The sequence below is a fragment of the Prionailurus bengalensis genome, chromosome D4 (assembly GCF_016509475.1).
Source record: "Prionailurus bengalensis isolate Pbe53 chromosome D4, Fcat_Pben_1.1_paternal_pri, whole genome shotgun sequence".
In the NCBI taxonomy this organism is placed as follows: domain Eukaryota; kingdom Metazoa; phylum Chordata; class Mammalia; order Carnivora; family Felidae; genus Prionailurus; species Prionailurus bengalensis.
The window spans coordinates 50,267,391-50,293,612 of NC_057359.1; the positions used below are offsets into that span (position 1 = coordinate 50,267,391).

Consider the following 26,222-nt stretch of genomic DNA (forward strand, 5'->3'; position numbering starts at 1 on the left):
AGTTTGGCGAAAATATTTAGACCAGAAAGGAATAAAACTGCTGACCCAGGTTTCTGTTCCATCACCTTCTTGTACTTGTAACTCACTTCCCACCCAAGCAAATATATATATATCTATATAAGTAGAAGGCCATGCCTCCATGTAATTTGAGGTTCTATCCCAACTGTCTTCTCTATTCCCTAACTTTACTCTAGCCAGTATTTGAAAAAGCTGCATAGGAGTTTAAATAGAACACAGGCTGACCGTTGGGTTTTAACCTATGCACTATAACCTTTGGCTCCTATTTTCTTTGAATTCTTCTTAAAGTTCTTCTATCCACCAGCTCCTTATCAGGAACTTCCTTAGGAATCTCTGGTCTATGATTCTCACCATCTTTGCTAGATATCATCTTAATAACGTTTCTTGGTTTTTCCAAAATGCTAAAAATTGACTGACTCAGATGAAGAAATTGCAGATTGATGCAAGCACAAACTTATTATGCTTTCTCTACCTGGGACTCTGAGAACACAGGGCTGCAACTGTATCACTAGTCCAGGGAAATAGCAGTGTGCTTCTAAAACTCATTTTTTGTTACGCTGAAAATCCTGTTGTCATAAAATAATCATGATCCACCTCTATAACAGTCCCTTTATGCAGCTAAAGTGTCCAATTTCATCCATTTATTGGGGTCTTAGATTTTTGCCCTTTTAACATTTCTTTCACATATATTAAATGCAACACATCCAGACCTGCTGTAAGCAACTTCTTCCTAAACTTGCTTCTCTTTTCAGTTTAATAATATGACCATGTCCTCAGTTGCCCAGGCCAGAAACCTGGGAGTCCTACAAAATCAATTCACTCTGGCTCTTAAATGTCTGCGACAAAAATCTGCTTTCCATCCTAACTGCCACTGCCCTACTCCAGGGAACCTTCATCTTATACCTGGATTACTGTGACAGCCTCCTAAACTGGTCATATTGTTTCCAAAATTTATTTCCCTTTTATTCACTCAACCAGAGATATTTTTCAAAAATGCAAATTGATCATTTGATTCCCCTGCTTAAAATTCTTTAGTAATTTTGCCTTGTCCTTAGGTGAAAGTCCAAACTTCTTTATATGTGTCTTTTAAGATCTCTCATCACTTTGCCTTCTCTTTGTGCCACTTTTTCACTTCACATTTTCTGCCTCTGCCATACCGCTCTTTCACTTCCTTGTTCACTTTAAAGTTTCTGTATTTGCATTGCTTTGACTTTGAACCCCTTCTCTGTTTCAACCAGGTGACTCCTATTCATTTATTCTTTATATAATGCAGCTTAAATATTACTTCTTTAGAGAACATTTCTGTGAATTCCTTAACTAGGTAAGTTGTCCATATTCTGTGCTCTTATAGCATCCTTTTTCATGAGGTAGCACTTAGTCCGTTCTAATTACATGTTCAATCTTTAGATTTTAAATTCTGTGAGGGAGCTAACTTTACTGTTTTTGCTTCCTGTGGTGAGTTATTCAAAGATGGAATGAACTTCTGTGGGAACTTAGGATTCCCATCACCAGTGGTGTTCATGTGCAGGTTGAATAGCTCCAAGTTGGGACTGAAATAGAGAACCATTGGAAAGCTTTTAAGTCCTTTCCAGTCAGGAGATTGTTCTTTCCAAATAGTCAAACATAAGTATATAGATATTGAAAAAGATTCTATGTTAATATAAAAGAATGTCACTGAATTTAAAATAATGAATTTTCAGTAACTAATGGTCACTGAAAAGTGACCATTGGTATATAGAGAACCTAAGAGATATTTTATATTTAGAACACCATCTGGAGTTTGTGAAATTGATGTTATATTTTGTGTCTCTTATAGGTGAAATGAATCAGAAGTACAAGGAACTAAAAAAACGAGAGGAAAATATGGACAGTAAGTGGTCATCTTATTGATATGAAAATATTCTCAGGTATCTGTTCATTTATACCAAATCAGAGATCTCGTTTTGGGAAGATACAGTAGCTAGTAATAAATCCAGGAGTGTGGACATTCAAAGCATTTGCCTTGAGGAATTAATAAATATCAAGCAGAGCTTAGGGATGGGTAGAGAATTTAGAAAGGTTTTGTATATTTGAGTGTATGAGTATTTTTAGGTTAGGGATAGATTCTAAAACTAGCGTTTACATTAATTGTATAGAGACCACTTATTGATTGAATGTTGAATGTTCTCTTTTACATGCTTCACTGCATTCATCTTTAGTGTCTTTCACCCTTTTTTTTTTTTAGCTCTTTATAATACTTCTCTCATTATATATCAGCCCTTACCTCAGATTTTGCTACTTGATTCTGTCACTGATTGTAGTTTTGGTAGCCTTCTGTTGCAACTTCTAATTTACTTTTTAAAAATCTTAACTTTGTAAGTAGATCTTCACTTAAAATTGTGTTGTACATTCAGAAATTTTTCAAAATTAATATTTATTATTGGTTTCCTTTTTTAATAATCATTTTACTAGAATCTGAAGTTTTATAGGTCTGATGTCAATTGTTACCCTCATCGAAGCATGCCATAAAGTAGTAATTGCTAATTCTGATTTAACAATATCTCAAGATTTCTTTAAAATCTCAGCAAGTACCAGAAATTATCTCAAAATTAATTCATTGTTTCATAATAACAGTAAAGTTTTTTTTAACTTACTGTAAGTTTTTATTTTGGGGAAAGCCATAGAATACATTTTTAAGAATATAAAAAAGAATAGGGGCCCCTGGCTGGTTCTGTCGGTTAAGCTTCCGACTTCAGCTCAGGTCATGAACTCACAGTTTGTGAGTTCAAGCCCCTCATCAGGCTCTGTGTTGACAGCTCGGAGCCTGGAGCCTGCTTTGGATTCTGTGTCTCCCTCTCTCTCTGTTCCTCTCCCGCTGGCTTGCTCTCTCTCTCTCTCTCTCTCTATCTCTCTCTCTCTGAAAAAATAAATAAAGATTAAAAAAAAATTTTTAAGAATATAAAAAAGTAAATTATGTACTCATTCTATAAGACAAGAGAAGGAGGATTTCTTAGAAACTATTTATAATGTGAATAACTATTAAATTTACTTAGTTGAGATTAATGCAACATTATAAGTAAAATACTCACTTTCAGATAAAATAGTTATTAGTAACTACTCTCAGTATTGAAATTAATGACTAATTATAAATATTAATAATTATAGACCAAGGAGATCCTATGTAAGAACAGATTTTTTTTCTGTTCTTCTTTATATCAACTATTATTTCTGAGTAACTTTTAGTTTACTTGTATTAAGATCACAACAGTTAAGCTTTAAAAGTTTGAAAATAAGTAGGGGTGCCTGGGTGGCTCAGTTGGTTAAGTGTCTGACATTGGCTCAGATCATGATCTCATGATTTGTGGGTTCAGGCCCTGAGTCAGGCTCTGTGCTGACAGCTCAGAGCCTGGAAACTACTTTGGATTCTGTGTCTCCCTGTCTCCCTCTTTGCCCTCCCTTGCTCACACTCTGTTTCTTTCTCTGTCTCAAAAATAAACATTCAAAAAACTTTTTTTAATTGTGAAAATATGTAGAAATGTACTTATTCAATAATTTAATTACCCTTGAGTTAATAAAAGATGAAACCGTGCCTTAAAATTGACTGTGACATAGGGGAAGGGAAGAAAAAAACAAGGTAAAAAGAGAGGGAGGCAAACCATAAGAGACTTGAAAATACAGAGAACAGACTGGGGGTTGCTAGAGGGGTTTGGGGTGGGGGATGGGCTAAATGATGGGCATTAAGGAGGGCACTGGCTGGAATGCACACTGGGTGTTATATGTAAGTCATATGAATCACTGAATTCTAGTCCTGAAATCATTACTGCACTCCATGTTAACTAGCTTGGATTTAAATAAAATTAAAAAGTTAAAAAAATTATAAATAAATCGTAGAAACAAACAAAAAAAATGAAATTTGCTTTGAATTTCTAAAAAGTACTGTTAAGAGCTACAAATCAGAGTTTATATAGTATTAACTATATTAACAGTAACTTCTCATTGTAATTTTGAATCTGTAGCTTTTATTGAGACTTTTGAGGAAACTAAGAATCAGGAACTTGAACGGAAGGCACAGATAGAAGCCAACATTGTTACACTTTTGGAGCACTCTAGTAGAGTAAGTACCATGTGCCTGTCTTAGTGCTCTCATTATTTTTACTGTGATTACCTTTCCAAATACAGTTCAGAAAACGCAGTGGTTCACAATGGCATCTGCTCATTTAATCTGTTTCCTTTAAATTCCCTTGATTATTATTTTACTCCTTTAATTTGTGTATTTCTAGCAAAATTCAGCTAAGGACAGTAGGGGAAAAGGGTAACATGTATGATGTCAGTGTTTAGCAGTAAGTGAGGTATTAATTCGGAGTAATTATTAATGATTTTCTTCCATTGTTGATGTGTTTAAACTTAGAGAAGGAATGCTTGCACAGATAACTTCAAAATCTACATGTTATAATGGAAAATTTTGATATATTTTTACATTGTAATTTGTACTATAAATAGAAGGTATTCTTTTCTTGTAATACTCTTTAAGAGTATATGATACCAAGGAGTATCTTCATTTATTTAAAAAAAAAATTTATTGAGCAGCTACTAATGAGTGCTAGCATAGAAGGAAAAATGCACAGTTTCTTTTAAATATTCTAAGTGTCGTAAGACCCCCAAATAGTTCTTAAAATAGTGTAGTTGAATCTCTTCTACAGTGAAATAAAATTCAGAATTACTTCTTTTACATTTGCTTTAGTCTCTCCATATTGAGAAAACCTGACTTTGAATCTCACTATACTCTTATAAACATACATGAAACATATATAATGAATGATGTATTTCAGTTCACAACAGCTAGTCCCTTAGCAGTGTTTTCCAAGAGTTTTCTTGAAGAGTTAAATCAGTGTAGTTTTTCTATTTTTTTTTCTCTACAAATACAGAATATAAATCGTATGAAACAGATATCCTCTATCACCAATCAAGAGCTGAAGATGATGCAGGATGATCTCAATTTTAAATCTACTGAAATGCAGAAGTCACAAAGTACAGCTAGAAATTTGACTTCAGGTGAGAGAACATAGATTTTTATATTTTCCATGACAAATTGAAACTTTAAAACTTTAATACCATTTCATTTTATTTTTTTGAAAGGCTGACAATATAATATATGATTGCTTATTGCTCCAGTCACTTATAGACTCAGAATTGTGTGTGACTTTTCACATCAACTTAGTAGTATTTCATTGGGACATTCTGATTCATTTTTAACATTTACTGAATATTTGTTCTATGCCTGTGCTATAACATGTGTATGCAGAGATTTAAAAAAAAAAAAAAAGTCCGGTCTCTTTCCTCAAGGAACTTTGAACTTGGTGGAATAATGACAAACAACTAAAATATAATGAAGCAGTACTATGATAGAAGCATAAGGAGCAACCCGACATTGGGTTCATATCCACCCGCCCCCCCCCCCCCCCAGAGAGGTATCCTAGAGGAAGTAATGTTTCAATTATAATTAGTTTCAGCCATTATGACTAACATGGTATTAGAGCAACACTCTCCACTAGACATGTAATGCCAGCCACATATATAATTTTAAATTCCCTATTAAAAAGAGGTGTATGAATTTTAATAATATATTTTATTTAATCCAGTGTATCCAAAAGAGTATTATTTAAACATGTACTCAGAAAAAAAAAATAAATAAAAAAAATAAACATGTACTCAGTATAAAAATGATCCATGAGATTTTGCTGTCACAGTCCATCTCAACTTGGGACTAGACATAGTCGAAAGTTTAAAAGCGATAATTGGCCAATGGCTGCCACTTGGGCAGTGCAGATAGAGATTAAAAATGAATACACAAAATTGATTTTAAAGAGTTTAGGATAGGATGTCAACTATACTCAAAAGACAAAAAGTTTAGGATAAAGTCAAAATTTGTATGGAACCTTTGATTTTTAAGCTAATAGATTCTAACTATGGATATGTTTTATGCTGGTATGTGGTGACTTTGAATTAGCTATGTTTTTATTTGTCTACTTGGAATTACACTGGCAGTTAGTAAAATTACAAGGAATAAAGAATTAATATTTACTAATGTAAAAATGTTGGGATTCTTGAAATGGAATAAAAGATCCACTGTATTCATTTATCTGGAATCCTAAGGTCTAAAAGCTCCTGGCCACAAAACCTAACCTGACCTGAACTGACATTAGGCTATTTATAGTCTTTAATTATCCTACCTAATATGACTGTTCATACTTTTTGCTTCAGAAATAGCCAAGTACTTGATGACAGGGTGCTGCCTTAGACCCTGCTATGGGAGTTCTATTATAATCATTATATGTGCTGTATCATTTTTTTAAAATCTGAAGAATTCTGCATTCTAAAACACAATAACCTAGGAGTTTGTTTAATAAGGATTATAGACCTATAAGTGTATACCGAATGTTATTCATATACAGTTGAATTTAGAATGATGATGTAGTTGGACAATTATCGTTATTTTATACATTCAAGTATATTTTATCTGTCCAGATTTGTTTAGAGTTTGTTTGCTATAGTTTTACTTGTATATCTGAATATATACTAAACAACTAGAGGAGGTACATTCTAAATGTGACTTATACCTGTTATTGGTTTAACTATCAGAATTTTTAAAATTGTGATAAAAAACACAGAACACAAATTTGCCATCTTAACCATTAACTGTAGGCACAGTGTTGAGCAACAGGTATCTAGAACTTGTTCATCTTACAAAACTGAAACTTACACCCATTAAACAGCTGTCCATTTCCCTCTCAATTTTTCTCCTCTGCTAGCCATATTCTACTTTCTGTTTCTATAAGTTTGACTACTTTAAATACCTCTTATAGGTGGAATCATGCAGTATTTGTCTCTTTGTGAATGGATATTTTACTTACAATGCCCTTGAAGTTCATCAGAGTTGTAACATGTAACAGGGTCTCCTTTTTTTAAAGGCTAAATAATATTCTATAGTATGTACATACTATACATACACTTTTTTATTCATTTGGTGATGGACATTTAGGTTGTTTTACCTCCTGGCTATTGTGATTCATGCTACAGTGGACATGGGTGTGTAAATACCTCTTCGAGATCTTTTCAAATATGAGTATTTTTACATCTAAATTTTCTTTTTTCTATAAGGTAAAGAATTTTATCTTTAATTGTTCCATCTAGGAAATCTCTGTTTTGTGTTTTAGACTATAGTTTTAAGGCTTTCATTTATCTATTTTCAGTTTTAATTTGAAAAGTTTTTTACTCCTTTAAGCTATCTTTGTAAAATGGCTGTTAAGAAACATACATTTTTTAAAAAGATAAATATCAGTACCAGGTAATGAATTCAATTATAAGGACTTTGAATTCCTTTCATACTTTTATACTTTATTCTTTACATTTTCTTTTAAAAACTAGCCATTATATTTTCTCCAGTGATGTAGGGTTGAAAAAGAATGAGAGCTGGCTTCAATTTTATTCAAGTTTATTACTATGATAAGAATTTTACTGAAAAATTTCCTTATTAATAATGGTTTGAATTTTTTGGCCTGTACAATTAGTTGCATTTACTCAATTATTTTTAAATGTTAATTTAAACCAAGCATATAAATGATTTTTCCTCTCTTAATACTATCCTCCACATGAAGTTTCTTATGTCTACAAATCACCATAAGAAGTCTATAATATTCTACTTCACCTTTCAGAGATAATGAATTTTATATTCCCTTTTGTGAATTGCCTCCCCTTTTGCTCTTGAGTTTATGATTGGAAATCACCTGATTTTCTTAGTGTACTCTATTTTTTAATGGAACAATATTATTCTCACAGGGGAAAAATTATTTCTTGGGAGATTAAAAAAAATCTTGATTATAATGGCTTGTGGCCCTCCAAAGTGTCACTGTACAATTAACAGATATCTGTAATATATCTGTACAATTAACATTATATCTGTAATATAAAAGTTTCATGAGAGAGCAGTGATAAGGGAAAATAATTATCTACAAAAAGCTCCATAGGGGGACAATAATGGAAAAAAAAAAAAAAAGACTGCAAAACAGTGCTGTATTGCATGAGTAAAGAGGCAAGAAATCTGTCAGCAATAGTTTTTATTTATATTTTTGGAAAGGAAACTCCAAGGAATAAACAAATGCACTGATGGCAGAATATTTCAGAAACATTTCCCCATGTCAAAGTGGTTCCTTCTGAGATTTTGCTACTATGTACACACTGCTTAGTAAACTTTGCAACTTCATAGCATATCAGAAGGAACTAGTCTGCATCCTCTTCCTGTCTCTTCCCTTGGAGAAGTTTTTAGCTTTTCAAGGGGACCCGCTGTTAAAGGAAGATAAACTTTACCTCATACCAACCAACCATTTTCTCCCTTTCTCTAGGAAAAGCAGGTTCTATAGCTCCTAAATGTATGTCCCTAATATATCTTCAAATTAAACCTGTAGTTAGAGTTCAGTAACATTTTCACTGAGCACTCAAAATATACAAGCTATATACTTTTCCTTTTTGAAGCATTGAAACATCATAAGCCTCCGGGACTTTGATTCAGCACTTTGGTTTTCATTTTAACTGTTTCCAACCCTAGTAGAGATACGAATCGAACAAAACAAAACCTATCCCACAACGTTTAAGTCCATGTATATATGTATGTTTTTTTAAGGATATATATGTCAGTATGACTGAGTCTTGTGACTCTTAAAGGGACAAAAGGAAATGCTCTAATTTAATTATACCAACTTAAATTTGGTTGGTAAAAACCTCCTCTCTTAAATCATTGTCTTTTGAAGACTTTTAAAACTATTTGATATTTTAGGCCCTGTGATCATTGTTATGGAGACATTCAGTTTTTTGAACATGAGATTTTTACTATAATGTCACCTTCCACCTATATTTTAATCCATAATCTTTCTAGTTTTATAGGTAGAGGAAGAAAGTTTAATATTTAATAGCTTTGTATTTGATTTTTCCATTAGTGAATCTGTATAGATAATACAACTCAATTACAAGTAAATTTTGCTAAATTTTATATGAAGAAACTAACTTACTAATTGCCTGCCCGCATATAAGGAAGACATCCTGGTAAGAGGGCAACTCAATGCCAAAATACATGCATAAATTCTATTCAGATCCTAATCTGACCAGTGAACTATGTACGCATTGAGTAAACTTTAAGGAACCCAGGAAAAAGTAGCAGTTAAAAATTGAAAGAACTGCATACATAGATTTTTTTACATGCTGTCTACTCCAAAGGAGAAAAGTTTAGAATTTTGGTTTAGCAAAGTTTATTGCTCATTTAATAAAAATCAATACTTTCCAAAGTAGTACGGCATAATCCAGAATCTCTACAACATATCAAAGTTTCCATTATACTATAAAACTTACTAGATATGTCAGCAAATTAGGAAGATGTGAGTCAAGGGGAAAAGCAATCAATGCACACTGAACCAGAGATAATCCAGATGTTGAACAGAAGATTTTAAATGTTTATAAACATATTTAAGGGTTTAAAGGAAAATAAAATCATAATAAATGAAAAGATGGAGAATACCACAGAGAAAATAAATATTTACAAAAAAGAACCAAGTAGAAATTCCAGTATTGAAAGTATAACTCAAATGAAAAATTGATTGAATGACCCTAATAGAAGATTGAAGTCCGCAGAGTCAATCAACTTGAAGATTTAAAAAAAAGATCTAATCTGGAGAAGAAATAAAAGTGAACAGAGACTGTTGGAGTGCCTGGGTGGCTCAGTTGGTTAAGTGTCCTGCTCTTGATTTCAGCTCAGGTCATGATCTCACAGTGTGGTTTGTGAGTTTTGAGCCCCACATAGGGCTCCGCTCTCTCAACTCAGGATTCCCTTGGGATTCTCTCTCTCTCTCCCTTTTTCTCTGCCCCACCCCTGCACACACTCACTAGTGCATGTGCACGTTCTCTCTCTCAAAATAAATAAACTTAAAAAAAATGAACAGGAACTTAAATGTTCTGTGGGTCAGTTTCAGGCAGTCTGAAATACATGTAATTGAAATTCCAGGAGGAGTGGAGGGACAGAGAATGGGAGAAAAAAGATAACTGAAGAAATAATGGCTGAAAATTTCCCAAATTTGATTAAAAAAAATAATAAAACAGTATCTAAGAAGCTTATTGAACCCTAAACAAGATTGATATAAAAATCTCTTAACCACATCATACTACTAAAATGCAACATAAAGGAAAAACAATGAAGGTGCCAGAGAAAAATAATATATACATAGAGGGAATAATACATCCCACTCTAAGATTAAATTTTATCTTATTTTATTATAAAAATCTTTCACCCCTAAGTCTCTAAGTAATAAATGGAATATGTTCACGTTTGGCTTTTAATACTCTGAAATACCACCATATTTTTCTGAGGCTATTCATATCTCTACCTTGTAATAGAGGTAGAGTGAAAGCTAAATGTTCAAAGGTGAAAGTATATCACTATGTATGCCTCTATCTACAAACAAGTAACTGCAGGATGTTTAGGATTATTATCATACCCTGGGAACACAGGAGAGAGGAAACTAGCTTAGCTAGGTTTGAATTCAGATATCTTCATTTGATGTGCATATTATGTATTGCAGTTCATTTTATTTTTTTATTTTTTTATTTTTTCAAATCAGAAAGTCTTTGTCTTTTTTTTTTAATGGAATTTATTGTCGAATTGGTTTCCATACAACACCCAGTGCTCATCCCAAGAGGTGCCCTCCTCAATACCCATCACCCACCCATCCCTCCTTCCCACCTCCCGTAAACCCTCAGTTTTGTTTGCAGTTTTTAGGAGTCTCTTATGTTTTGGTTCCCTCCCTCTCTAACCATTTTTTTTCCTTCCCCTCCCCCATGGTCTTCTCTTAAGTTTCTCAGGATCCACATAGGAGTGAAAACATATGGAATCTGTCCTTCTCTGTATGACTTATTTCACTTAGCATAACACTCTCCATTTCCATCCATGTTGCTACAAAAGGCCATATTTCATTCTTTCTCATTGCCACGTAGTATTCCTTTGTGTATATAAACCACAATTTCTTTATCCATTTGCCAAAGCAACAGAATATACTTTCTTCTTGAGTGCACATGGAACCTTCTCCAAGATAGATCACATACTGGGTCACAAAAACAGCCCTTCATAAGTATACAAGAATTGAGATCATACCATGCATACTTTCAGACCACAATGCGATGAAGCTTGAAATCAACCACAAGAAAAAGTCTGGAAAACCTTCAAAAGCATGGAGGTTAAAGAACACCCTACTAAAGAATGAATGGGTCAACCAGGCAAGTAGAGAAGAAATTAAGAAATATATGGAAACAAACGAAAATGAAAATACAACAATCCAAACGCTTTGGGACGCAGCAAAGGCAGTCCTGAGAGGAAAATACATTGCAATCCAGGCCTATCTCAAGAAACAAGAAAAATCCCAAATACAAAATCTAACAGCACACCCAAAGGAAATAGAAGCAGAACAACAAAGACATCCCAAACCCAGCAGAAGAAGAGAAATAATACAGATCAGAGCAGAAGTAAAAAATATAGAATCTAAAAAAACTGTAAAGCAGATCAATGAAACCAAGAGTTGGTTTTTTGAAAAAATAAACAAAATTGATAAGCCTCTAGCCAGGCTTCTCAAAAAGAAAAGGGAGATGACCCAAATAGATAAAATCGTGAATGAAAATGGAATTATTACAACCAATCCCTCAGAAATACAAGCAACTATCAGGGAATACTATGAAAAATTATATGCCAACAAATTGGACAACCTGGAAGAAATGGACAAATTCCTAAACACCCACACACTTCCAAAAACTCAAACAGGAAGAAATAGAAATCTTGAACAGACCCATAACCAGTGAAGAAATTGAATCAGTTATCAAAAATCTCCCAACAAATAAGAGTCCAGGACCAGATGGCTTCCCAGGGGAATTCTACCAGACATTTAAAACAGAGATAATACCTATCCTTCTCAAGCTATTCCAAAAAATAGAAAGGGAAGGAAAACTTCCAGACTCATTCTATGAAGCCAGCATTACTTTGATTCCTAAACCAGATAGAGACCCAGTAAAAAAGAGAACTACAAGCCAATATCCCTGATGAATATGGATGCAAAAATTCTCAATAAGATACTAGCAAATCGAATTCAACAGCATATAAAAAGAATTATTCACCATGATCAAGTGGGATTCATTCCTGGGGTGCAGGGCTGGTTCAACATTCACAAATCAATGTGATACATCACATTAATAAAAGAAAAGATAAGAACCATATGATCCTGTCAATCAATGCAGTAAAAGCATTTGACAAAATTCAGCATCATTTCTTAATAAAAACCCTCGAGAAAGTCGGGATAGAAGGAACATACTTAAACATCATAAAAGCCATTTGTGGAAAGCCCACAGCCAATATCATCCTCAATGGGTAAAAACTGAGAGCTTTCTCCCTGAGATCAGGAACACGACAGGGATGTCCACTCTCACTGCTGTTGTTTAACATAGTGTTGGAAGTTCTCGCATCAGCAATCAGACGACAAAAGGAAATCAAAGGCATCAAAATTGGCAAAGATGAAGTTAAGCTTTCACTTCTTGCAGATGACATGATATTATACATGGAAAATCCGATAGACTCCACCAAAAGTCTGCTAGAACTGATACATGAATTTAGCAAATTGCAGGATACAAAATCAATGTACAGAAATCAGTTGCATTCTTATACACTAGTAATGAAGCAACAGAAAAATAAAGAAACTGATCCCATTCACAATTGCACCAAGAAGCATAAAATACCTAGGAATAAATCTAACCAAAGATGTAAAAGATCTGTATGCTGAAAACTATAGAAAGCTTATGAAGGAAATTGAAGAAGATATAAAGAAATGGAAAAACATTCCGTGCTCATGGATTGGAAGAATAAATATTGTTAAAATGTCAATACTACCCAATGCAGTTCCATTTTAGTATCCATTTTTGAATTTGCTCTAATCATGTTTTACTTTGCTGGTTTTTAAAAAAAATTTTTTTTAACGTTTATTTATTTTTGAGACCGAGAGAGACAGAGCATGAAAGGGGGAGGGACAGAGAGAGAGGGAGACACAGAATTGGAAGCAGGCTCCAGGCTCTGAGCCATCAGCCCAGAGCCTGACACGGGGCTCGAACTCACGGACCGTGAGATCGTGACCTGAGCTGAAGCCGGACGCTTAACCGACTGCGCCACCCAGGCGCCCCTCATGTTTTACTTTGATAGCTATAAGAAAAGTAAAGCAAAGAAGATGTCTGGGGAAGCCTGAATAGCAAAACTGAGCAAATGTTATGTTCCTCTCTTCATAGCTCACTGTTCCTCATCAAGGCATCTTTTTGGATCATTAAGTAACATTTGCTGTCTTAAATATGAACCTTTCATAAACATGATAATAATATTACTCAGCGCCAAAGCCTGACTGGTTGTGTGACCTTGGACAAAATACCTTTCTAAGCTTCAGTTTCCTCATAGCATACCTCCTAAGGCTGTTATGAAGTAGAGGAGATAACATATAAAGTCAGGCACATTTCAGGTACTCAGTAATATTGGCTCCCACCATACCTTTCTCTCACATTGAAAAAGGACTTTTAAATTCAGAACCACAATGTTTAAAAGTCTCTGAAATAGAGAAGGTAGATATTATAGAATTCTGTTGAGAACAAAATATTTTTGGAGCTGCCTGGGTGGCCCAGTTGGTTAAGCATCTGACTTCAGCTCAGGTCATGATCTCGCGGTTCTTGAGTTCAAGCCCTGCATCAGGCTCTGTGCTGATAGCTCAGAGCTTGGAGCGTGCTTCAGATTCTGTGTCTCCCTCTCTCTCTGCCCCTCCCCTGCTCACACTCTGTCTCTCTCAAAAATATAAAACGTTAGGGGCGCCTGGGTGGCGCAGTCGGTTAAGCGTCCGACTTCAGCCAGGTCACGATCTCGCGGTCCGTGAGTTCGAGCCCCGCGTCGGGCTCTGGGCGGATGGCTCAGAGCCTGGAGCCTGTTTCCGATTCTGTGTCTCCCTCTCTCTCTGCCCCTCCCCCGTTCATGCTCTGTCTCTCTCTGTCCCAAAAATAAATAAACGTTGAAAAAAAAAAATTTTTTAAAAAATAAAAAAAAAAATATAAAACGTTAAAAAAATTTTTTTAATAAATAAATAAACATTAAAAAATAAAAAAACAATATTTTTTAAACATTGCCTTCTTATTGTAATTTGTATTCATTACAGAGAATTTTTGAGATACAGAAAAGCATAAATAAAAACTTTTTAAATATTAAATTCCCACTGTCAAATATTTATGACTATTAAAATGTTGGTATTTATCTTTCCAAATGTTGGTATTTATCTTTCCAGTCTTTTTTCTTTTTAATAGTTTTTAATTTTAATCCCAGTATAGTTAACACACAGTGTTATATGAGTTTCAGGTGTACGATTTAGTGATTCAACAATTCTGTGCATTACTCAGCACTCATCATGGTTAAGTGCACTCTTTAATCCCCATCATCTGTTTCACCCATCCCCCTACCCACTTGCCCTCTAGTAACCATCAGTTTATTCTCTATAGCTAAGAAAGAGTCTGTTTTTTTATTTCTCTTTTTGTCTCTCTCTCTCTCTCCTTTTTTCCCCTTGCTCATTTATTTTGTTTCCTAAATTGCCCATATAAGTGAAATCATAATGTATTTATCTTTCTCTGACTGACTTATTTCACTTAGTAGTATATGCTCTCTAGCTCCATCCATGTCATTGCAAATGGCAAGATTCCATTCATTTTTATAACTGAATAATATTACATTGTGTGTGTGTGTGTGTGTGTGTGTGTGTGTGTATGCCATATCTTCTTTATCCATTCATCTATCAGTGGACACTTGGGTTGATTCCATAATTTGGCTGTTATAAATAATGCTGCAGTAAACATAGAGAAGGGTGCGTGTATCCCTTTGAATTAGTGTTTTTGTATTTTTTGGATAAATACCCAGTAGTGCGATTACTGGATCATAGGGAAGCTCTATTTTTAACTTTTTGATGAACCTCCATACTGTTTTCCATAGTGGCGGCGCCAGTTTGCATTCCCAACCATAGTGCACAAGGGTCCCTTTTTCTCCACATTCTTGCCAATACTTGTTGTTTCTTCTATATTTATTTTAGCCATTCTGACAGCTGTGAGGTGATACCTCATGGTAGTTTTTGCATTTCCCTGATGATGACTGATGTTGAGCATCTGTTGCCTATTGACCATCTGTATGTCTTCTTTCAAAAAATGTCTGTTAATGTCTTCTCCCCATCTTTAATTGGATTATTTGGGGTCTTTTGGTGTTGACTTGTATCAGTTCTTATATATTTTGGATACTAACCCTTTATCAGACATGTCATTTGCCAATATCTTCTTCAGTCTTCTTCAAATATTTCATCTTGGCAAAAAAGAAGAAACCTCTCCCAAGTATTCTCTGCCCAGCTCTCATCCCTCCCTTTCTGAGGTTTCACTGCCAAAGTTTTCAAAACCTTCCTCTCACTCTTGGTCCCATTTTTTTTTTCTTTCTATGAAATCTATTCTCAGGAAATACATCAAGGTTTTCCTGTCCAGTTAGTACAACTTGTATTTTGCAGTCTTTTTTTTTTTTTTTTTAATCTCTAAATAGTATTCTGCATTACAAACCACTCCTTTAGTCTTGAAATGTCTTTTCACCATGGTTTCATTTTTCTTTTACTTCTTTGGTCATTTCTTATTCTCCTTTATAGGCTCCCTCATGTCAATTTATTCTTTTAAAAATAGGTTCTGTCATGAATCATTTTCCCTTGATGATTTCAACTACACCCATAGTTTCAAGTGCTATGTGGATGATTTCAAAATAGTTATCTTCAAATTTCTCTCAGGGCTTTAGACGCCCGCATATATCTATACATGTCCTGTTTACTATTTAGGTGTTTCTGAGGTAACTCGCACAACATATCCTAAGTTGACTTGAACCCTTCATTTCATTCCCTCCTACAAACAAAAGTTTAGACTTCCGTCTGCCTCCCCAACCATCAACTCCTTTACCTTTAAGTTAGAAATGGAACTCTGCATTGACTCCTCTTGCTCAACCACTGTATCCAGTCAATTGCCTGTTTTGTTAACCCCAAATCCCTAATATCTCTTGAGTCCCTCCACATCTCCCCTGTATTTTTTCCTCATTTACTTCCATGTGACATAACTTTAGATTTCATATATATAGTTGTCTTTTACTGGAATATAGGTTCTATAAGGATAGGGATTTTCATATGCTTTATTCATTGCTGTATCCCCTCTGCCTAGAAGTTTGCCTGGCACACAGAAAGCACTTAATAAATATTGCTTAATGAAAAAAAAATCCCCAAAGTGTTAACACCAGTCTAAGATTTCTTATGTAGATCACTGAATCAACATTTAACTGGTCCTTCTGTATGTTAGTAATGCTTTTCTAATTAATTGTCCACATTGAAACCAGAGTGAACTTTCTGAAATTTAATTATGCCACAATTTGATTTGAAATTCATCGATTACTTACCATTGCCCTTTGGATAAAGTTTCTTTTTTTTTTTTTTTACTGTTTTTATTTTTTTTATTTTTTTTCAATATATGAAATTTATTGTCAAATTGGTTTCCATACAACACCCAGTGCTCATCCCAAAAGATGCCCTCCTCAATACCCATCACCCACCCTCCCCTCCCTCCCACCCCCCATCAACCCTCAGTTTGTTCTCAGTTTTTAAGAGTCTCTTATGCCTTGGCTCTCTGCCACTCTAACCTCTTTTTTTTTCCCCCCTTCCCCTCCCCCATGGGTTTCTGTTAAGTTTCTCAGGATCCACATAAGAGTGAAAACATATGGTATCTGTCTTTCTCTGTATGGCTTATTTTACTTAGCATCACACTCTCCAGTTCCATCCACGTTGCTACAAGGGGCCATATTGGATAAAGTTTCAATTCCCTTTTTTCATTTATAAAGCCCTTAATGAACTGAAATTCTTCCCACTTTGAACTTTGGGTCCTAATCATACTTAACTTTTATTATTTGCTTAGGTGTACCTCGCTTTCTCACCTCCAGACTTGGCATATATTGGTTGTGTTGCCTGGAGCACATTCACTTCTTGGTTTGGTGGATTCCTAATCCTTAAGGCTTCACTCAGTTAAAAGGCATATATTTAGAGAGTTCTCTTAGTCCCATATGCTCTTATGGCACTCTGTATTACTCTTTTCATGGTAGTTGTCTAACTTATTGTAAATGCTTACTTTAATATCCTGGTTCTACCTTTAGAATATAGCTCCTTGAGCAAAATCAGTGTCTCTGTTGATCTTCATATTATTCGTAGCACCTAGCACATAGTAGATGCTCAATACTTTTGCAACAAAGAATGAGACACACACTCCCTCTTAAACACACATATATTTACAGTCAGTCCTCGTTCATAATTCTGTATTTGTGAATTTACCTACTCACCATAATTAATTTGTACCCCCAAAATTAATACTTGTAGCACTTTCATGATCATTTGTGGACATGTGCAAAGTCAGGAAAAATTTGTATTGCCTGACATACATTTTTCAGTGGAGGTCAAATAAGGCAACACGCTGCCTTCTTGTTTTAATCCTCATACTGTGAACAAGTATCCTTTTTGTGGCATATTTGGTGCCACTTTTTGCCACAGTTTTGTACTTTTTGTTGGTGATTCTCCTGTATAATATGGCTCCCAAGCACAATGCTGAAGTGTTGGTGGTGTTCCTAAGCCCACTATTCCTAAGAATATTGTAAGGCAATGTGCCTTTCAGAGAATATGTGAGTTAGGTTAGCTTTGTTCAGGTATAAGTTGGCCTTGAATTCGATATATATTAAATAAGGTATGTTTAAACAGAAACACACACAAAACAAGGTTATGTATTAGTTGATGGATGAAAATATTGTGACCAGGGGCTCTCAGGAACCTAACCCCATATCACCCATAGGAGCAAATGATTTAGTATTTGCTAACCTAGTATTTATAGTAACTTTATGGAATATAACTACCATAAGTAATGAGAATTGACTGTATATATAGGTACAAAATTTTGCTACATATATATATGTATATAAATATATAATGTTTCCTAATTTGCTTTCATGCCCCTATTAAAAATAATGGGTCTCATAATATATGTTATATTATTAAGTAAGAAAAAAAAAACCTGTGTGTTCTTGAATGTTTGTATGAGAATGGAGACAAGTATGTTGGTATACATCAGGTTATGTTGGTTACCTGGAGGAAGAGTATTTTTTTTCTTTGTAATTTATCTTTGTATTGTCTCATTGGTTGTAATGAAACACGTTTCTTTTGCAGGTACTCTGTAAAACATGATTTTTAATGGTTGCATTGTATTTGTCTTTGTGAAAGGAATAAAGTTTTGACTATGGTTTTGAATTTTCTTATGTTTCAGATAGTCAGCGTCTACAGTTGGATCTACAGAAAATGGAGCTTCTGGAAAGTAAGATGACTGAGGAACAGCATTCTCTGAAAAGCAAAATTAAGCAAATGACAGCTGATTTGGAAACATATAATGATTTGCCAGCTTTAAAATCATCAGGTGAAGAAAAGAAAAAGGTAAATGGTGACAGTCTTACAAAATTATGATACAAATGTTTTTTTTTAACAAATTAATATGTATGTAGTTTATAGAATTTACTATTTTCAGTTGATTATTTGATATATAAGCTAAGAAAAAAAATAAAGATGTTTACATATGTAGTAGGAATTTAGGGAGATACAAGTTTTAAACAAAAGGCAAAAGCGAGGGATAGAGCATTTCAACAGTTATGAACTTTGTTAAATGCAGGTTTGATTATGATATTTCCCTACTTAAGACTTTATTATTAGTGGCTTTTCTTTGCTATTTACATTAAAATAAATTATTTAAATTAAATTAAATTTGGTTGGATAAGAACATATATATAGCAGCCTTAATACAGTTAATACTGATTTCACTTATTATAACTCAAAAGGTAATTTTACAAACAAGTTTTAGAGTAATTATAATCTTGGTAGAATTTAACCAGACTATCATTGAAATTATTTAAGTAGGAAATCATTTATATAGGCTTACTAGATATTCACTGAAGTCTATTATTTGCTTCCATTTGGATCTATCTAGAAATTACATCAGGAGAGAACAGTATTAACAACCCGTAGAAATGCCTTTAAGAAAATAACGGAGAAGCTAAATGTAGAGTATGAGAAGCTAAAAACACAATTGCAAGAAAATGAGACACATTCTCAGGTAAAAAGAAAAAAAAGACTAAAGTTTATTTCTGTTTTTAAACTGTCTGTCCCATGTTCTTAATCTGTATTTCCACCCCAAAACAATTTTTTCTTTAAGTTGTTTTATCTTCCAGACTTTCTGGTTTTGAAGATAGCCAGACTGTGTACAGTCTCCACTCAGAAGTGAATTTACTTTTGCTCTCCTTCTATAAGCCTATATTGAAGGGCACTCTGTTCTAGGCCCTGTTCTAGGCATAGCTGTTATGATAATAGCTTTTAAAAATTTCGAAACTCAAGCATTTTGAATGGAGAAACTTTGCTAAATCATGAAAACCACAAATAAAGAAAATAAACCTTAATGACTAATATCTCACAGAAGAAATAATTCTTGTCCTTTTTATGTAGGTCCTTCTAGTCTCTGTGTGTATGTTATATGTACACATACTTTATACATACACATAAGTATATGTGTATTTCTATATATTTAAAGAAATGGTATCATATGGTACATATTATTTAGAAACTTGTTTCTAATAAGCACTTTCCCTTGTCAGTAGATTTTTAAAAAATACGATTCTATATGATATTTGACTTCATGGATATAATTTTCGGAAGCAGTTCCATAGTGTTGCACATTTAGGTTATTTTTAGTTTTAAAACTGTTTAATGCTGTAAAAAGCAGTCCTATACTTGAACTACTTGATTTACATTTCTGATTATTTACACAGGATGCATAGACAAGCCCCCTTTGCATATCATTTATCCTACTGACAGAGTTACCTGAACAATGTCAGAAGTTTTTTAGATTAAGTGCCCTGTCTGAGAGGATAGAGATGATTTCTGTCTCATTCACTTTCTTCTTAAACTGTGCCAGGGGTTTGCACATAATAGGTGTTCAAAAAGTATTTGTTGGAGGATTAAATGAAGCATGTGTGATGTGTACAAAATCAGTAATTATGGTCTGATAAGAATTGATCATTCTCATGTCTAATTAGTATACATACATTAGCAATTTGTAACTATGATTTATTAACACTAAATGCATGAAAAATTATTCTTTTCTTTTTTTTTTTTTTTAATTTTTTTTTTTTTTCAACGTTTATTTATTTTTGGGACAGAGAGAGACAGAGCATGAACGGGGGATGGGCAGAGAGAGAGGGAGACACAGAATCGGAAACAGGCTCCAGGCTCTGAGCCATCAGCCCAGAGCCTGACGCGGGGCTCGAACTCACGGACCGCGAGATCGTGACCTGGCTGAAGTCGGACGCTTAACCGACTGCGCCACCCAGGCGCCCCATTCTTTTCTTTATTTGGTAATATGATCATGATAGGCAATCACTGTTAATATTTTGGTATAATATCTTTGTAAACTTTTTCCTGTGCAGTTCTATACCCATTTTACATTGTTTTTCCAAAAATCAAATTCTATGCATATAGTCTTTAAACATTAATTTTCTCACTTAAATATTTCAAGATCTTTTTTTGATGATTTTTTATGACAGCTATATATGGATTTACCATTTTAAAGACAAAGATATACCTTATATTCTTTGTGAAAGGGGTGGAGTCTCATCAGAGTTTGCCACAACTAAAAGCTTAGAAATCACTAATTTTTTTACTCAAATTTATCAGTTATTCTGTCTCTACTTCATGATGTACAGGTCTAGATATAGATTTGTAATTGGCACAGTTATCCTAGGCTGTTTAGAGTGGGGATGGATGCTGAAGAAATGTAAGAAAAAGTTTATGAGGCTATTGTCTTAAATGGTTCTTAGGAAAAAATATTGATATACTTAAGGAGGAAAACACCTGACAAACACAATTTCTTAGACCCAGTCAGTGGCTACCTTGTTTATTCCCACATCAAGTACTAATCATATACTTAACACCACATACTGGTAACAGGAATTCATAACATAACTCACAATTTATTCTCTGTATTATTTGTTGCTTTTTGAGAATCCCTACTGATCACATAAAATCTGGTCCCATTATCTTTCACAACTGTTTTCTTGAAAACTTTTTTGACACCTATAAATAATTTTCATAACAGACTTTTTTGAGGAATGGCTATTATTTACTTGATATCATTTGAACAATAATCATATTGAAACAAACTATAAAACTCTTAGTAGAAAACATAGGGATAAAGCTCTCATGGGGCGCCTGGGTGGCTCAGTCGGTTAAACGTCCGACTTCAGCTCAGGTCATGATCTCGTGGTCCATGAGTTTGAGTCCCATGTTGGGTTCTGTGCTGACAGCTCGGAGCCTGGAGCCTGCTTCAGATTTTGTTTTCTCCTCTCTCTCTGTCCCTCCCCTGCTTGCTCTCTGTCTGTCTGTCTCTCTCTCAAAAATAAATAAACATTAAAAAAAATTTTTTTAAAGCTCCTTGACATGAGTCTTGGTAGCAGTGTTTTGGTTATGATACCAAAAGTTGAAGTTACAAAGGCAAAAATAAATATGTATGCCTAATCGAACTGAAAAGCTTCTTCACAGCAAAAGAAACAATCAAAATGAAAACAACTTACAGAATGGGAGAAAATATTTGCAAATCATATATCTGATAAGGGGTTAATATCCAGAATATATAAAGAACACACAACAGACTGTTTAATTAAGTTGTAGAAAAAAAAAGATTAATGCTTCAAGATATCCTCGGAGGTTTAAAGGCAAGTCACTAATACACATGTATAATATAGAAGGAAGTTGACCTTTACATAGTGTTGCTTTTATAGCATTATTCATTTAGCACTTAAGAGGTCTGCTGCATTCTAAGAAGGCCACCTCTTTGTATGAAACAAAGAGGAAAAGTTTGGTACTTGACTTTGCAAAAGGTTATTAGAGATTTATTGCCAAAAATGCTGACTGCTTCCTTAAGTTCATCTTAACTTTGAGTTCCCATCTGGGGAGCTATATCTGATTTAATAGTGTTAACTCATGGCACATACAGTTTATACAATTAATTAGGATTTATCATAATATTTAGATTTATCTCTTTAGAAGAAACAATGAGATGGATGCTACCTTAAGACTGAACATATGCCCTTAAAATAATTTTAACATGAGAGTAGAAAGAAATATTACTGCTGCTTCAGTTATCAGATTCTTAAAAATGATCATTACCTCTTAGAAATGTCCATGCACAATGTTATTTTAATGTTTCATTTTTCAGACAGTCTTTTGCTTAGGAAAAGTACTATGTGCATCTTAAAAAAGAAAGACCATAACCTAGAGTTACAAGGTTAATTAAATCAGAAAAACAATTTAATTCTATAACAGTAAAATTGTCTTCTGAGGAAGCAACCATCAATATAATATCCACATTAGTTTCCTGTTGATGCAGAAATTATTGTAACAGTGCCAGCTTTTTACCAACCCTCTTATAATCTTCACACTGCAGCTCTGCTCTTATCACAGCTTGTGGAATTAGACAGGAAATTTAGCCCTGGAAATAAGGAAGTTACTCCTATATAGTTGAACCTTTGACAGTGTTAGAATATATATCACATTTGTGGCATTAGACTTCCAGATTTCAAGGAGAGATTCCCATTATGTCCTATTCTTTTCTTTCTAGTTCTTTTAGGAAAGGGAAAAAATCATAAATTGTCTTTCAGTTGGCACATTCATTGGCATAATAAATATTGTAAATGCTTTCCAATTAAAATAAACATATAGAGTAAAACCTGTTGTCAAATTCAACATTGTATTTATTAATGTATTTACGGTTGTTTAATCTTTTCTAATTTTCTTTTTTGTGTACCATGGCTTTATCTCACTAAAATGCAAGGAGTTGATAAGACTTAAAATTGAATGTTTTTTTCCTTATCCTCTTAAAAGGGTGTATAATTGTTCTGAATATGGGTACTGTTTAACATTGTTATTTTGTGTTTTTAGCTTACAAATTTGGAGAGGAAGTGGCAACACCATGAGCAAAATAATTTTGTGATGAAAGAATGTATCCTTTAAAAAGCTGCAAATGAACTTGACTAAGTGATTTTTTTTTTCCTAGGAATTTCTTTAAAGGTTGAAATGAAATGAAATTTAACATACATCTATCAAATATCACTGAGCCAAACTATGTGGGTCATAAATGAATAAGAGTTAGTCTCTAGTCTACAGTAATTAGGGTATGTCTGTACCTTGGATATCCGGGCAGGAGAGGGAGATAAACCGAATAGTCTCCTGAGAAATTTGACCTTCAAGCTCATTTGTGTTTCAGCCAATTCAACCTCACATTTCTACTAAGGTGGAACTTATATCCCATCTTCTTACTTATCTTTTTGTGCTACTATATAGGAGAAGGAAACAGCTACTGAGGGCATGTGTTGTGAAGTTGTAAGAAACGTTTCCCCAAAACTTATTTTCAGTTCTCTTCTTTGACCCGTTGAGGACATCTCTGCTTGGAAAAATAGCTCCTGACTCATTGGTGGTATAGATTCTCCTCTAGGAAACTGCTGAACTTTTAGCTCAGGGCAGCATGGATCCCAGCTTATCTCCAGATGAAATACATCAGGAGCTCTGTTCCCACAATAGAGCAACTTGGTTTAAAAGCAGAAGACTCCCGGGGCGCCTGGGTGGCTTGGTCCATTAAGCGCCTGACTCTTGGTTTCAGCTCGGGTTATGATCACAAGATCAAGCCCCATATCAGGCTCTGTGCTGAGCATGGAGCCTGCTTGGGATTCTCTCTCTCTCTCTCTCTCTCTCTCTCTCTCTCTGTGTCCCTCCTTGCGTGCTCTCACTCTTTCCCCCCTCTCAAAATAAATAAATAAACATTTTTTTTTAAAAGAAGATTCCCACACACAATATACTTTAGTCCAGCAGTCTAGTTTTATGCAACACAAAGTAGGCGATTTTGAAATACAGTGAAGTCTAAAGACTTCTGAAATTGTGAGGTACTCTAGAGAACATGGTTCTTCTGAACATTCAGCTGTTTTCAGAACAGAATTAGATTGAGATGCATAACATATTAACTATACAAAAACTTTTATAGTATAAGTGTACTTTTTTTTTAGAGTTAAATATTTTTTTTTAATGTTTATTTTTGAGAGAGAGTGTGTGTGCGCACATGAGCAGGGAAGAGGCAGAGAGAGAGAGGGAGACACAGACTCCAAAGCAGGCTCCAGGCTCTGAGCTGTCAGCACAGAGCCCAATGTGGGGCTCAAACTCATGAACTGCAAGATCATGACCTGAACTGAAGTCGGATGCTTAACTGACCAAGCCACCCAGGTGCCCCTGTAGGTGTACTTTTTTGAAACAGGTTTTGCTTGGCCTTTTAGGTTTTAAATGATCTTAATCTACTATATTTTTCCTATATATTCTAATTGTGCTTTTTCTGTGCTGTTTTCAGTTTTCAATAAGAAAAATACCAGTATGAATTGGTTCCTTCCAAAGCCAAAATAGATCACTATTTTTGTTGATCAGTGTTCTCCCTTAACTCATGTAATTAGTTATAGCAACCAAGAGTCAAGAGAGTGATTACCAGTCAATTATGAAGACTGTGACCAAGCAGATTGCAGAGTACAATAAAAACCTTGTGGACGCTCTACATAGCATGAGCAGAAACTGAGTCTGAACCAGCTGCAAGTCTCTGTAGTAGTGTCCTCTAGATACTGAACTTTGGACAAGCTGACTGAAAAAAAAATAGCTTACCCTTGAAGAGTTTTACCTAAAATGTTTGAGTGCTATAATTTTTGTGACTGCTTTGAAGAGTGTATTTTAAATAGTGTAATAGTTCAATAAAAAGTTTTTACATTAAAGTATCTTTTTATGATATTTGTATTTGTTCATGTGGGTGATAAAAATGTCTCAAACAACCTAGAGATAAACTATAAGTGGCCATTGAGATTCATTTTAGTTGGTATAATCTGTCCATGGCAGCAAATGACATCATTTTTTTTTTAATGTACCATCTCTAGGGGGGGATACAAGGAGTGTGATTCTTATTTAGCATATATATCAGTCTTGTCAATTTTTGCTTCTAGAAAAAGTAAGAATAGAAGGGAGATGTTTAGCTTTGAGCTTTATTTCTCAAATAGGGTATATTTGATGTATTTTAGGGAATATAGGGTTGCAGGTAAATATATTAACACACTTTTTGTATATCAGTTATCCCTAAAGATTCAGAATTAAAAACTTTAACCTTTGCATTTTAAAAATACTTTCTAACATGTATATGCTAGGAAAAAACATGAAGTTTAAAAGAAATGTTGCACTTATGGCTGTTACTGTTCATTGCCACTCTGGAGTATACATTCACTCTTTTGGACTAGAAGTAGTAATTTGTAAGCATTGCCCAAACATTTGAAAAGAAAATCTAGAAGAGGTAGATTTGTATAGTATAAATCTGGGAGACATTACAGTAACTAAAAATGTATCCTGTCTTGTGGTCAGGAATTAGTTATCTTGGCCAGTATAAAATATTTCTCAAAACCTTCCTTCTTTTGCTCTGATTTCATGTTCCTCAAATACCTCCACTTTTCAGTATTCCTGAAACACAAGCATATTGGTTTCTTTAAAAAAGGGGGGGGGGGCTTTACCAAGATATAATTTACATACTATCAATTTATCCATGCATATTACTTCCTTGAAGTAAATATCACCATAAATTCTTCAACTTTAGTCTGTGTGAGATTAGGTAGAGGGGTGAGCATTGTTGATTTTGGTTAACTCCTAAGTATTAATCTGGCGGAAGATCCTGGATGGGAATACATTCGTTACAGTGGAATTCCTAAAATGTGTTCCTCAGATCCTGAGCAACTCAGGTTATTAATAGGTGTTTGGCCACCAAAGGATTCATGGTCAAAGAAGTTTGAAAAACAGGGTGTGAAACAAAGGTAAATTGTCTTCCATCTCCTTGACTGTTCAGAGCCCTTAATATGGTAATGTGCAATAAGATTGAGAAGAGTATATATATTGTGTTTAATTTTTTTTTTTCCTGAGTGGTGGGAT

At 34.2% G+C, this 26,222-nt stretch overlaps 1 protein-coding gene across 2 annotated transcripts in view; it reads left to right on the forward strand.

Annotated features, from left to right (window-relative positions):
- The window catches only part of IFT74 (intraflagellar transport 74), an 88,661-nt gene extending 63,628 nt beyond the window's left edge, over positions 1–25,033 (forward strand). For both annotated transcript variants that reach the window (XM_043567178.1, XM_043567179.1), the window contains exons 14-20: positions 1,835–1,888; positions 4,014–4,111; positions 4,923–5,049; positions 18,457–18,620; positions 19,168–19,293; positions 23,169–23,229; positions 24,722–25,033. In XM_043567178.1, coding sequence (XP_043423113.1) covers positions 1,835–1,888; positions 4,014–4,111; positions 4,923–5,049; positions 18,457–18,620; positions 19,168–19,293; positions 23,169–23,229; positions 24,722–24,840 — 749 coding nt within the window. In that variant the 3' untranslated portion in view covers positions 24,841–25,033. The remainder of the gene's footprint in view (positions 1–1,834; positions 1,889–4,013; positions 4,112–4,922; positions 5,050–18,456; positions 18,621–19,167; positions 19,294–23,168; positions 23,230–24,721) is intronic.
- Positions 25,034–26,222: the final 1,189 nt, after the last annotated feature.